Source organism: Nuphar pumila, chromosome 8, assembly GCF_984573655.1.
Source record: "Nuphar pumila chromosome 8, dmNupPumi1.hap1.1, whole genome shotgun sequence".
NCBI classification, from domain to species: Eukaryota; Viridiplantae; Streptophyta; class Magnoliopsida; order Nymphaeales; family Nymphaeaceae; genus Nuphar; species Nuphar pumila.
In genome coordinates, this window is record NC_143256.1 from 26,087,710 (window position 1) to 26,100,512 (window position 12,803).

Here is a 12,803-nt window from a genome sequence, read left to right on the forward strand (position 1 = left end):
GTGAATCTTAATTTTGTTGGCCAAATTACCAAGCTTAATTGTAATGTTACCCTCTCTCTCTTATTGATTGAAATTGGGTACAAGAGGAAAGATCTGTATTATTTGGATTGGCTAGATATGAGCTTGTAGAGGAAATCTGGAGTTAGTCTAGGAGTTGTATATATGGATGAGTCAGTTTTGTGGCACTAGAGACTATGGCCATATTTCTAGTTCTAGGTTACAACATTTTTTATCTGTTGGGAGCAGTGTTTTTAAAAACGCAGAGAAGAAGAAGAAGAAGAAGAAGAAGAAGAAGAAGAAGTTAATCTCATTGTATAGGTTAATCTCATATTTTAATTATGTTTTAACTTTTATAGGTTAATCTCATATTTGGTTGTTGCTTTATAGGACATTATATTTTTCAATTATATAATTAGTTTTCCAGTTATGTAATCACTTTCTTAGTTACTTTTATATGTTAATCTCATATTTTTTAGTACTTATTTGAGATTTTTTATTTCTTATTGGTTGTTACTTCATCAATAAAGCATTTATTTATTTATTTGTATTTTTAGATATTTTCAGTTTCTTAGTTACTTTTATATGTTAATCTCATATTTTTTAGTACTTATTTGAGATTTTCTATTTCTTATTGTTTGTTACTTCATCAATAAAGCATTTCTTTATTTATTTGTATTTTTAGATATTTTTTTTTATAATTTTTTATGGCTTACGCTTTACGCCTCGCCTAAGTTTTTGGTGGAGCGCCTCGCTACGCCTCGAGTTTAGGTGGGGCAAAGTTAGTTGTGTCAATGCATATGCAAGAATGTGAGAGCTGTAGGATAGCGAAAGGTCATGCTTTGCCATTTGGGACTAGAGACAGGGAAGTTGATCTTGATCATTATGATGTGTGGGGTCCCTCAATAGTAATGTCCAAAGCAGGTTCGTCATATTTCGTGACTTTTATTGATGATTGTACTAGATATACTTGAGTACAAGGTTGTAAGTAGCGTATGGTTACCCGTATCAATCGGGCCAATAGTAACACCATATTGTATCGTAAACCTATGTCACATAGGTGCGGGTGCGAGTACGACACTTTAAAAAAACTTGGGTGCGGGGAGAATATATATATAATTTTTAACAATTTTAAGTTAACATTACGTGTATTTGTGTGCATTTATGTATTTATTATATATAATATAGATAAAAATGGACTTGATTAAGGTTAACTGAATCTACTTTTGGATAGAAATGGACCTCAGTGTGGTTGACCTCACCTAACACAAAAGGAAGTTGTGTCCAAGTGTCGCACCCGCCTAGGTGCGGGTGCGGTGCCCTGCCCTGTTTAAAGAGTCTGTGTGACAGTCGTAAACGTATCATAAATTTTTAATAAAAAATTATAAAAAATAAAAAAATTAAAAATTAAAAAAATTAAAAATTAAAAAATTTAAAAAAATAAAAAAATTAGTAAAAATTCTAAAAAAACATCACATCAAATAATGATGAATTGTACACAATACAACCATAAAATCACATATGAAGCATTTATGTCTCTGTGAGCTGCATAAGATATCATTAAACATCAAATATATCACAAAAATAATGCAAAATATTAAATATCTTGCAATTAAGAATATGCCACAAGACTCATACTTTTATACTACTTAAACAAAAATATTATGTCAGTAGTTGCACTCGATTTTCAATCGGTTTTCACTCATTACTTGAGTGTCCCATTGCTATGTCAGACTATGTCACATGGGTGCGGGTGCGGGTGCGACACGGGTGCGGCACAATTTCAAAAATTTTGGACATGGGGACTCAGCTATATATATATTAAAAAAAAAAAAAAAAATATATATATATATATATATATATATATATATATATATAAAAGACTCGGTCAAAGTTGTGCCCATTAGGGGACAGGTGATGAGTTGTGAAGGCATTCTGTACACTTTCTTCGTACAGGAATAATTCACTTTTGGGCACTTTCTTCATACACTGTAATAATTCACTTTCTTCATACAGGAAAAAACCACAAAAACTTGAGTTGTGCCCATTCTGTACTTAAAACTTGAAAGTGTACAGGTTTTTTAGTTGTGATGGGTTTTTTTCCTTACAGCTGTAGCCCAGAAAATTTAAAAAAAAAATTTCAAAAAAATAAATTTTTACAAAAAATGGACCAAAATGACCCTGGGTGCGTTGACCACACCCAGGGTCGGGTTGACCGAGTCCGAGCTGCACCCGTGTCCGCACCCGTGTCGGTGCGTGTCGACGCGGGTGCGGCGACCTTGGAGCCGAGTCCGTGTGACATAGATGTCAGATCATCTGATGCCATCTTTGTTGGAGGAGTGCGGAGCTTGATTTCTATGATATAAATCTTTAATTTTCGTGGATCCAACTTCGTGGTAAGTTGGCGGGGGGTTGTATCTCCCAAGGCAAATTTTTTTTGGAGAGTAACTTTGTAATTTTACTGATAATAAATAATTTTTTTATTTTAACCCATTTTCTTGAGTGGAAAAATGGTGAAAATGCATTTTTTTTTATCTTAACCCACTTCTTTGGGTGAAAAAACATTGGAAATGCGCTTCTAATGGCCTCTAGACAAATGAAGAAATTGACCCTCAAAAGATATTTAAAACCCAACATGAAAAAAATAATTTTTTGGCCTTTTTAAAGTAGGCCGAAGGTGTATCGTATGATACAACACGATACAGGGGTGTATCATACGATACACCCAATATGTGTACAATATACACTTGTATCGCGATACGAGTGTGTATCATATTGTAAACCCGAAAAGTAACGATACGTATTGTACCATATCATACGATACAGACTACCTTGCTTGAGTATATTTCATGATAAGTAGAAGTGAACTCTTTGAGATTTTTCAAAAAGTTGTGTCATGGTTGAAACTCAGTTTTCAGTTAAGATTAGAGTTCTTCACACTGATTTTGGTGGAGTATATTAGTATTGTGTTTAAAAGTTTTCTGCAGGAAAGAAGAATTGAGCATTAGCAGACATGTCCATATACTCTTGAACTGAATGGGGTTGCAGAGAGAAAGAACAAACACATTCTAGAGACTACTAGAGCATTATTTTTTGGTGGAAGCGTGCCTAGGGACTATTGGGCGGATTCTATGGGCATGGCAATCTATCAATTAATCATATGCCCTCAAGGACTCTACACACATATGATCTCTTTGTGTATCTCATTGATGTCTTATCTTTTAATTTGTTCATTTCATTACAGCACAAGATTTTCACCGTTAGTATATAATTGTTTTATATTTCTTTCTGTCTTGCATTCTAGTATCTTAAATTTTATTTTTTGTTGTGAAAGATTTATTCTCAATTGTGGCCTTATGAAATTTATCATATCAAACTCACAGGACTCCTTTACTCGCTGCTTCAAGTCAAATCCACCTGAACCATGGAATTGGAATGTGTATTTATTCCCATTATGGTGTTTGGGGGTTGTAATTAGATATGTTGTTCTCTTTCCACTTAGGTGAGATTTGTTGACTTATGAAACTAATTTTACTTATCCATGACACTACCTTCATTTACATTACAACTGGTCCCATTTGAAGATTTGTCTGTATATATGTATTCTAAACGGATGATTTTTTGTTTGTTTATTAATCTACAGATGTATGCTCCTAGCAACAGGATGGGTGATATTCCTTACATGTTTTATGCTTGTACATTACCTATTGAAGGGGCAGAACAAAACTAGGCGACAATTAGAGGTTAGGATTGTAATATTTTATGAAGTTGGTGTAAGGTATATGGATTAATTCTCTGATCATGTCATGATATTGTGTGGCATAACTTCAATAAAATTTTGTCTTCTATCTGCTATAGTCAACCACATTTAAACATTTTGGTTTACTATTATCTTTCATTTTTTGATTTTTGTAGCATAATGTAAGAGTGGTTGTTTATGGCTTTCAAGTAGTCGTATTTGGTTGGAAAACTTTGGAAAGGTATCCATGCAGTTATTTAGCTAAAAAACTTGCATCTGCATGTGACAATTGCTGCCACTGCTTCTACTACTGCCGCCTTTGCTACCACCACTACTAATCCTATTATTACTGCTGCTACAACACCATCACCACCGCCTTTTATTTTTGCTTTTTCCTTCAAAGATTAGATATTGGAGAATTTGCTTATTTAAGAAAAACAAAGACTACAACATCCGTTGACCATATGTTACTCCATTTTGTGCAAATTGAGGAAGAAATGCAACCAAACTCTTCTGATGAGGCCTCCACTCTGCACAATATGCCATAGAAGGAAAGGAGAATGTCTAAAATATCCATCTTTAACATACTATTTAGTGTTGAATTAAATGAGGTTGGTTTATGTGGATTTAAAAAGACTGTTATATCCTAAATTCATGAAAATAATTTTGTTAGGAGATTATAAATTAATTTTATTTTTTGTATGGTTGTTTTTCTTTTTTGGTTCATATCGCCGACCCCAATTGTTTTGGGATGAAGGCGTAGTTGTTGTTGTTGTTGTATGGTTGTTTTACCTACAGCCTTAGATCTTTCTCCCATGAGTGACCCACTGCTCATCTTAATTCAAAGAATAATCATGACAATCACATATTCTCTCTTTAACACAATGAACATCTCTCTCTCTCACACACACACACACACACACACCACACACCACACACACACAGATATAAAAGTATCAATTTTCATACATAGGAAGCAAGCGGTTCTCATGTTGGAACTAAAAATGGAGCAAGATGTCAATTGTCATTGCTAGAACAATATGGCTACACTATCATAGCTGGGGTGTCTTAGTTCTGAATCCACTGGGACTTGTCGCCCAGCTTGGTTGGCAACAACAACAACAACAACAACAACAACAACAACAACAACAACAACAACAACAACTATGCCTTCATCCCAAAACATTTTGGGTCGGCGATATGAACCAACAAAGAAAATCATTCTGGGTCTTCCACATGAATCCTTCTCCTCCAATCATTTCTATCCAATGCCATGTCCTCAAGGGGAAAAAATAAAATAAAACCTTTCCTTTGGCCTTCAATTGAGAAAAGAAGTTTCTGTCCAATCAATGTTAGAATGCAAAGGAGTAGGATATTTACTATCTTTATAGATTTTCCCATTTTACTTTTCTCCATTTCTACAAAGATTTAATGTTTTGGGAAAAGAAATAAATATTAAGTGAATGCTCGTATTTTATTCCCAGTGACAAAAGTTGATAAGTATGAAACATGTTGGGTCTAGAAAGTGATGGAAGCAATTGTCCAAGTTGGATTCTTAGCATGAAGAAACAGTCAACTGGGATATTATTCATGTGGTGCTCAAACTTAGCTTATGAGATCTTCGAAATTATACTAGCTGTAACATCCATAGGCATTTTTACCTCCTATAATGATTGCTGTGCATATTTTGTATGAGTGTGTATGAAGTATAAAGTGGAATCTATCATCTAGTTATTTTGGTAAAACACTGATTTAATTAGTTGAAAGTTTGGTAGGATTATTTTGGTCATTTTGTCTTTGGCACTGACTTTTCTGATGCTTTTAAATTGTTTACCTTATGTTCAGAGGTATCTGGTGGAGTTCCTGTGTAGTGTTTTTGTTGCTTCGTGGACTGGAGTTGTTAAGTACCACGGACCACGACCCAGTATCCGTCCAAAACAGGTATTCCAAAGATTACAACACTTTCTATCTTTATTCCCATCTGAGATGGATCTTGTACCGCTGCGGTGCTACCACCAGTATGCATCGTGTGGTTGGATATTTGACCTTTCCTGTAACTGGTGAAGCAGGTTTATGTGGCAAATCATACTTCCATGATTGATTTCATTGTTTTAGAGCAAATGACAGCATTTGCTGTTATGATGCAGAAACATCCAGGCTGGGTTGGTACGATTATCCTCTTTCTGCAATGGTCATATAAGATCTTCATGGCAGAAGTCTATTGCTTTATCATTTTTCTTCCCTTTTCTTGGACTTTATATTTGAAAATTTTGATCGATGATAATGTTAATGTAGGCCTTTTACAAACTACCATTTTGGAAAGTTTGGGTTGCATATGGTTTAACCGTACAGAAGAAAAGGATCGACAGATTGTAGCAAAGAAGTGAGCTTTATTGATCTTACATATTCTAGGCTTCTGTTTATTTTTTCTGCAGTTCATATTAACCTTAAATCAAGATTTTCGCATCTGTAGGATGAAAGATCACATTGGAAATAGTGAAAGCAATCCTCTTCTCATCTTTCCAGAGGGAACTTGTGTAAATAATGACTACACTGTCATGTTTAAAAAGGTTTGTGTGTTGTGTTACTTTAAAATGATACTTGATTTATTCCTCACTAAATGGCATTCATGCAAAAGATGTTACTGCATTTTGCTTTTCTTATATGACCCATTTTACTTGTTGATTTATTACCTGAAAATAATTCCATTAATTAGTAGAAGTAGTCTTTCATGGCATTTAATAGCCAAACTAGACCTTGATTCCTGTGTTACCTCCACTAGCTTCGTGCAAGCCTTCTCCCAACCAACATAGTGGATCTTATCAAGCTGGATGCACTCCACTGGGAATGTTTAGTCTGAATTTCTCCATTATTTGGCACCCAACTATTGGTGTTGGAAGAGTGTCAGCATATAAATGAAAATTTAAGGGAATTTTTTTCGAAATATATTTGGCTGTCAAAGTATTACCAGTTTGCAATCCATCCATCCAGAGGGATTGTGCTTTTGACCTTTGTATTGCCCTGTTTTCACAGTAAGCTCTTAAAGTCCTGTAGAGGGAGACACATAAGTGTGTTACTGTTCATCTTCCAAGTTCATAGTTCCAGGGCTATGCAATGCAAACCAGGTACCTTGAGCCAGTATAGCATTGCGTGTATTCTTTATGATTCAGTATACGCTTTGTCTTAATATGATTCTTCCCAGCTTGTAAAGCATGGTCAGCTATCTTGACTAAAAGAAGCACGATGTTTAAAGTGTTTCTCAATAACATAAAAAATAGGCATAAGGTGATACAATAATATAATGGATATGGTAATGGGGCAAAAAACAAAAGTTCCACTGAATAGAAGAACAAAACAAATATACATAGAATAATGCAGAAATAGTGATTCACATGTACAAAGGGGTAAACAGAGTAACAAAGAAATATACTATACACAGTGAAGGTGCATTTGGATATGGCTGGTGAGAATTTTTATTTCTTATCTAATGAGAATTCTCACCTGGCCCATGATTCTGGTGTGTGTGTGTGTTGTGAACTCATGTTCCAAATTCCAGAAAAGTGGATGGTTTTAGTCCAAAGGAATCCTATAATCTTGGGCCTCACAATGACAAAAGCTGTCAATTCACAGTCTGCCAGATTTCTTTGAAGTCTGATTAATAGGTTTCCTTTTCATCTTCAATCCAAAAGAATCCTTACATTTGCTAGTGCTCCTCTCGCCATGGTAAGATCAGTGGAAGCTTAACGAGGAACTGTTGGAGATTTTATGAGGCTATTACACTGCAATTGGTTGAAATATATGCAAAGTAACTATATCAGTATATCGTCCAAAAACTGTACTTTGTTTGATAATAATCCATGTCAATTTGCTTATTCCTCTTATGGATGAAAAGTATGTCTAGTAAATAATGGTTGTATGATTAGAAAATAACTGAGCAGGTGCCAAAATCAGAAGTTGCATTGTGCGAATAGGATGACGCCACACAAGCTCAGCAACAACAAAGGCTCTACCTCTTTTTCCTTTGTAGTGTTCTTTGCAGTCTAATTGATTAAATGGATGCTGAAATTGCAAATATCAGTCCTGGCCTATAAAGCTGCTGCTTCAATAGGAATTGGATTAGGCTGTAGAGTTAATAATCAAAGAACAGAATTTCTATATATCTAAAATTATGAACTGCGTCATTTGCATTTTTTATATATCTTAATATTTAATTAGAGGTAAAAATTATTTGTAGTTTCTATGGGGCACACTTAAGCTATTATTATTGTCTTTTAAATAGAGGAATGACTTCTTGTTTCAACTTTTAGAAGTTTTTTGATGCCTTAACCTCTCTCCATGAGCATGGGAAACATTTTTTTAGGAAAAGACTAGCTTGAGGAATTTCTTTTTTCTTTGAACCTATATCTTAATGTGTGTGTGTTTATTATTTCTTTCCTCATTCCAGTAGTTATTTGTTTGATGTGCTAAACGTACATTGGACATACAGCGGGATAATTTTGCATTCCAGGCCCCTTTTGTTAGTCATGATATTCTAGGTTGTTGATGCAATTCATTCTTGATTTTTGTTTATTTTTCAGTTCTAATATTCTAGACTATCAAGGATGTTTCTCTGTTTTTAATGTATTCTTCTTTCCAATTCTGGCAACAAATTGCTTTTCAAAAGGACGTGTCATTCATGTTAATGGTTTTGTGCAATAATTCATGATTTTGTTGCTCTATGTTATGATTGGTTATGGCAATCTAACTTATTGACCGGTAAAATTTTCAGTGTGGTGACCCTTGCTTCTTTTTGGTATGTTACAGGGTGCCTTTGAACTTGGGTGCACTGTTTGCCCTATTGCAATCAAGTACAACAAGATTTTTGTGGATGCTTTTTGGAACAGTAAAAAGTATGCAGCATGGAACATCTAATTATCTGTATGCCTTTTGCATCCACATGCTGTCTGTGTGTGCATGTGTGCGTTATGTGCATAGGCAATTAGGCATGTGTTTGTGTTGCATGAACATTTGCATGAGTGAAGGCATGCGTGGGTTGCTATACATTTCTCTTGCCCTGAGCTATTGCCTCTAATTGGTGTATGTGATGTAAAGCAGTCACTATATATGTTGTAGTATGTGATGGTTAAAATCCTTGCTTCTGTATAAAATGAAATATGTGACAGAAATTCTTGATTGCCTGACTGGTTTAAAGGACACATATGCACTATATTCTTTTATTAGTGTATTATTCTCCTACATGAATCCAATATGTGATACCCTTGACTGTAAGACACCAAAGTTGGATGCTCATAGATCAATCAGGAGGCCAGTAGACTGCTAGAAGGATGCACATATGGCACATGTAAGTGCTTGAACAATGTCTGAAGCAAGGGAGGTAGAGATAGACTAAGGACTATTTGGAATTTGTTATGGATCAGAAAAATTACTTAAAATGGGTACCTCATTACTCAAAAGTGGTAGATCTCCTTTTTAGAGCTTCAAGGTGAAGATTGAAAAGCACAGAAGCAAAAGTATTGGGTGATGGGCGGTACTCTCCCTCTCTCTGTTGTAGGCTAAGTCTCTCTGTGTGTGTGTGTGTCTCCCACTCTCCTTTTCTCTCGGCTGTTGTAGAATTAAGGTTATCTTTGTTAAGATAAATGTTGTTGAAATGTATATACATATAATATGTATATGTACAATATATATACATATTTGTATATATGTATACATATATATTATATATGTAAATATTGAAATTAGTTGTAAGTTTGTAACTATTATTTTTCTTTTTTTCTTTCGTCTTTTTCCTTTTAGTTAGGTTCTTTTTGGACTAGTCAACATAGAGTTGACTAGTCAAATATAGCTGTTGGAACAGTCCAACCGCTCTATTCATAACTGTTGAACTGTTCCAACAGCTCTATTTGGGACTACCTCTTATGTATATATATGGGATGTGTGTGTAAGCTTAAATGAGGTTGAGAGAATGTATGGGTAGTTTTTACTGTTTTGAGTGTTTGTAGTGAGGCACTTTGTAATTTTGTATTTCTTTTGTATTATTTGAATTTCATTCTTAATAAAATTGTTTGTTTTTATGTCTTGTATTCCGTTGTTATTTCTTTGATGAATGTGTATTGAAATACATTGTATTTTTTGTTCTTGACCCATTCCAGAGTGCATCGGGATTCACGCCATTCTCATAACAATCTTTAATCCGTATTTTTCCAATTTATTGGATGAATGCATGCTAAATCAAATTTTTTTTAGGTATGCTTAGATTTTAGGGGTTTTGCATTTTAATCCCTATTTTCACAACTTTTTGGATGAATGCTTGTTAAATCATTTTTTTTGGATATGCTTAGATTTTAGGGGTTTTGTATTTTAATTCCTATTTTTGTAATTTATTGAGTGAATTCATACTAAATCCAATTTTTTGGGGGATGTTTAAATTTTAAGAATTTTATATTTTAATCCCTATTTTTGTAATTTTTTGTAAATCCGATTTTTTTTTTGGTATGCTTATATTTAGGGATTTTATATTTTAATCCTTATTTTTGCAATTTTTTTGGATGAATGATGCTAAATTTGAATTTTTTCAGGTATGCTTAGATTTTAGGGGTTTTTTGTATTTTAACCTCTATTTTTGCAATTTATTGAGTGAATGCATGCTAAATACCATTTTTCTTGGGTATGTTTAGATTTTAGAGGTTTTGTATTTTAATCCTTATTATTGCAATTTATTGAGTGGATTCATGCTAAATCCCATTTTTTTCGGGTATGCTTAGATTTTAGGGGTGTTGTATTTTAATCCCTATTTTTGCAACTTATTGGGTGAATGCATGCCAAATCTGATTTTCTTTTTCCGGGTATAGATTTTAGGGCTTTTGTATCTTTTAATCCCTATTCTTGCAATTTATTGAATGAATGCATGCTAAATCTAATTTTTTTTTAGAGTTTGTTTAGATTTTAGGGTTTTTGACATATTTTCATAATTTGATTCAATATGATACCTGTTTTTCCATGTGTATATCCAAAGATTTTTTTTGTCAAAATACAGAAATTGTAAACATTTTTTGATGATGTATCCAAGTAGTCCGTGATGATGAATCAAACGCAGGACACATTGACAGTAGCTTTCTAAAGTGGTCGATGCAAACGCTGGACAAGGACACCTTGTAACTGTCCTGACAAGACAGGACAGGACAGAACATGGTGTTCTTGTCCATGGCTGTCCTCGAATCAAACCCCTCCTTATTGCAACAAAAATAATTTACCATTTCTGGATCATTATTGACAGGCAGTCTTTTACGATGCATTTGCTTCGACTTATGACTTCATGGGCTGTAGTTTGTGATGTGTGGTACTTGGAACCTCAAACAATAAAACCTGGAGAGACTTCCATTGAATTTTCAGAAAGGTGGGGCTGCTTTTCTTATCATAGAATGATGTTGGGTCCAGTTTACAGGCTTTAAATACTCCTTTGGAAATTTTCATGTAACAAGTTCCTTTTGCATTTTACTACAGGGTTAGAGACATTATCTCTGTCCGTGCTGGTCTTAAGAAAGTTCCCTGGGATGGATATTTGAAATATTATCGTCCAAGCCCAAAGCTTACTGAAATAAAGTATGCTTCCCTGCCACTGCTTTTTAATTCACTAGCAATACTTCCACAGTTCCATTACATTGCCTTGATCTTTATAGTCAACATTTAGCTTCTCAAGTATTCTCTCTGCAATTGAAAAGGCTAAATTCTGTTCTAAGTTATCTCATTGATAAGCATCTTCAGTTTTAAAAATCTTGTTTAAAATCTTTTATTTCTCAGTTTTAAGATTGCTTATTTCATGAGCATTGAAACGAGTAATTCTTTGTGCAATAAAAACCATGTGAGCTGTGGCTGCAGCCATATTGTCAAATTCCCTTATACAGAAAGTTGGTTTGGAGGCCACATGCCTTTTTTGTTGCTTGGTTGAAGATTATTGATTTGTAAAGTTTACCACCAGAGTTTTAAGCTAGATGTGACTGCTGCTTCCTTAAATGCTATGTCACATAGGTGCGGGTACGGGTGCGGATGCAGCACTTTAAAAAAACTTGGGTGCGGGGAGGGTATATATATATAATTTTTAACAGTTTTAAGTTAACACTATGAGTATGTGTGTGCATTTATGTATATATATATATAATATAGATAAAAATGGACTTGATTAGGGTTAATTGAATCTACTTTTGGATAGAAATGGATCTCCGTGTTGTTGACTTCACCTAACACAAAGGAAGCTGTGTCCAAGTGTCGCACCCGCGTGGGTGCGGGTGCGACGCGGGTGCGACGCGGGTGCGGTGCCCTGTTAGAAGAGTCCGTGTGACATAGCTTAAATGGTATAGTATACCATCTCTGAATTCAGTAAAACTACATGGCTGTCTCCTAGATTTCAACACTATCAGATAGTTTTCTTGTGTGTTTTGGCTCCATGTTCAACACACACACATAATTTTTATGGACAATGAACTACTTACACCTCTTGAACGCTGGTTGGTATATATACGAAAAGTGCATGTAGCTGTTCGAATCAGTGTTCCAGGTGAAACAGATAATGGGTTGGGTTACACTGACGTGCTTTATCTCTTCATCTTTATGAGGGATATTGGCTGATCGACAAAAGTTATAGCAACTGCAATCCTTTCTCAATAATGTAAAATCAGAATGCTAATTGTGTAGGTTCTGAAATGAAAATAGAGGATGCAGATGAATGGAAGTATGAAAGAAAAGGAAAAGAGAAAGAGAAATGGTATGTTTTTCCAATATGTATGATCTATAAATCATCTCAGAGGGGGGAACATTGTGCCCCAACAGCAATATGTGCCGGTGACTTGTTTTCTTGTTTTTGAAGGATTTACTCATGTAACGCCCCAAAATCATGGACTTGAAACTTTTTATGAGAAAGGTTGAAAGCTTTGAAATCAATCATTTATCAGAGTTTGAAACAGAAGTTCAGTGAAAGATCAGGTTTAAAATAACAAATTCCTAGACTTTGGGCGCATTACAACGCAAACACAATCTTTCCCTTATAAACTGATTTGCAATTCGAATATACATT

At 34.5% G+C, this 12,803-nt stretch overlaps 1 protein-coding gene across 2 annotated transcripts in view; it reads left to right on the plus strand.

Annotated features, from left to right (window-relative positions):
- GPAT9 (glycerol-3-phosphate acyltransferase 9) overlaps positions 1-12,803 on the plus strand; it is a 44,612-nt gene that overhangs the window by 3,889 nt on the left and 27,920 nt on the right. For both annotated transcript variants that reach the window (XM_090016114.1, XM_090016115.1), the window contains exons 4-12: positions 3,381-3,499; positions 3,641-3,740; positions 5,582-5,677; positions 5,806-5,902; positions 6,032-6,119; positions 6,210-6,306; positions 8,540-8,625; positions 11,010-11,129; positions 11,237-11,335. In XM_090016114.1, coding sequence (XP_089872240.1) covers positions 3,381-3,499; positions 3,641-3,740; positions 5,582-5,677; positions 5,806-5,902; positions 6,032-6,119; positions 6,210-6,306; positions 8,540-8,625; positions 11,010-11,129; positions 11,237-11,335 — 902 coding nt within the window. The remainder of the gene's footprint in view (positions 1-3,380; positions 3,500-3,640; positions 3,741-5,581; positions 5,678-5,805; positions 5,903-6,031; positions 6,120-6,209; positions 6,307-8,539; positions 8,626-11,009; positions 11,130-11,236; positions 11,336-12,803) is intronic.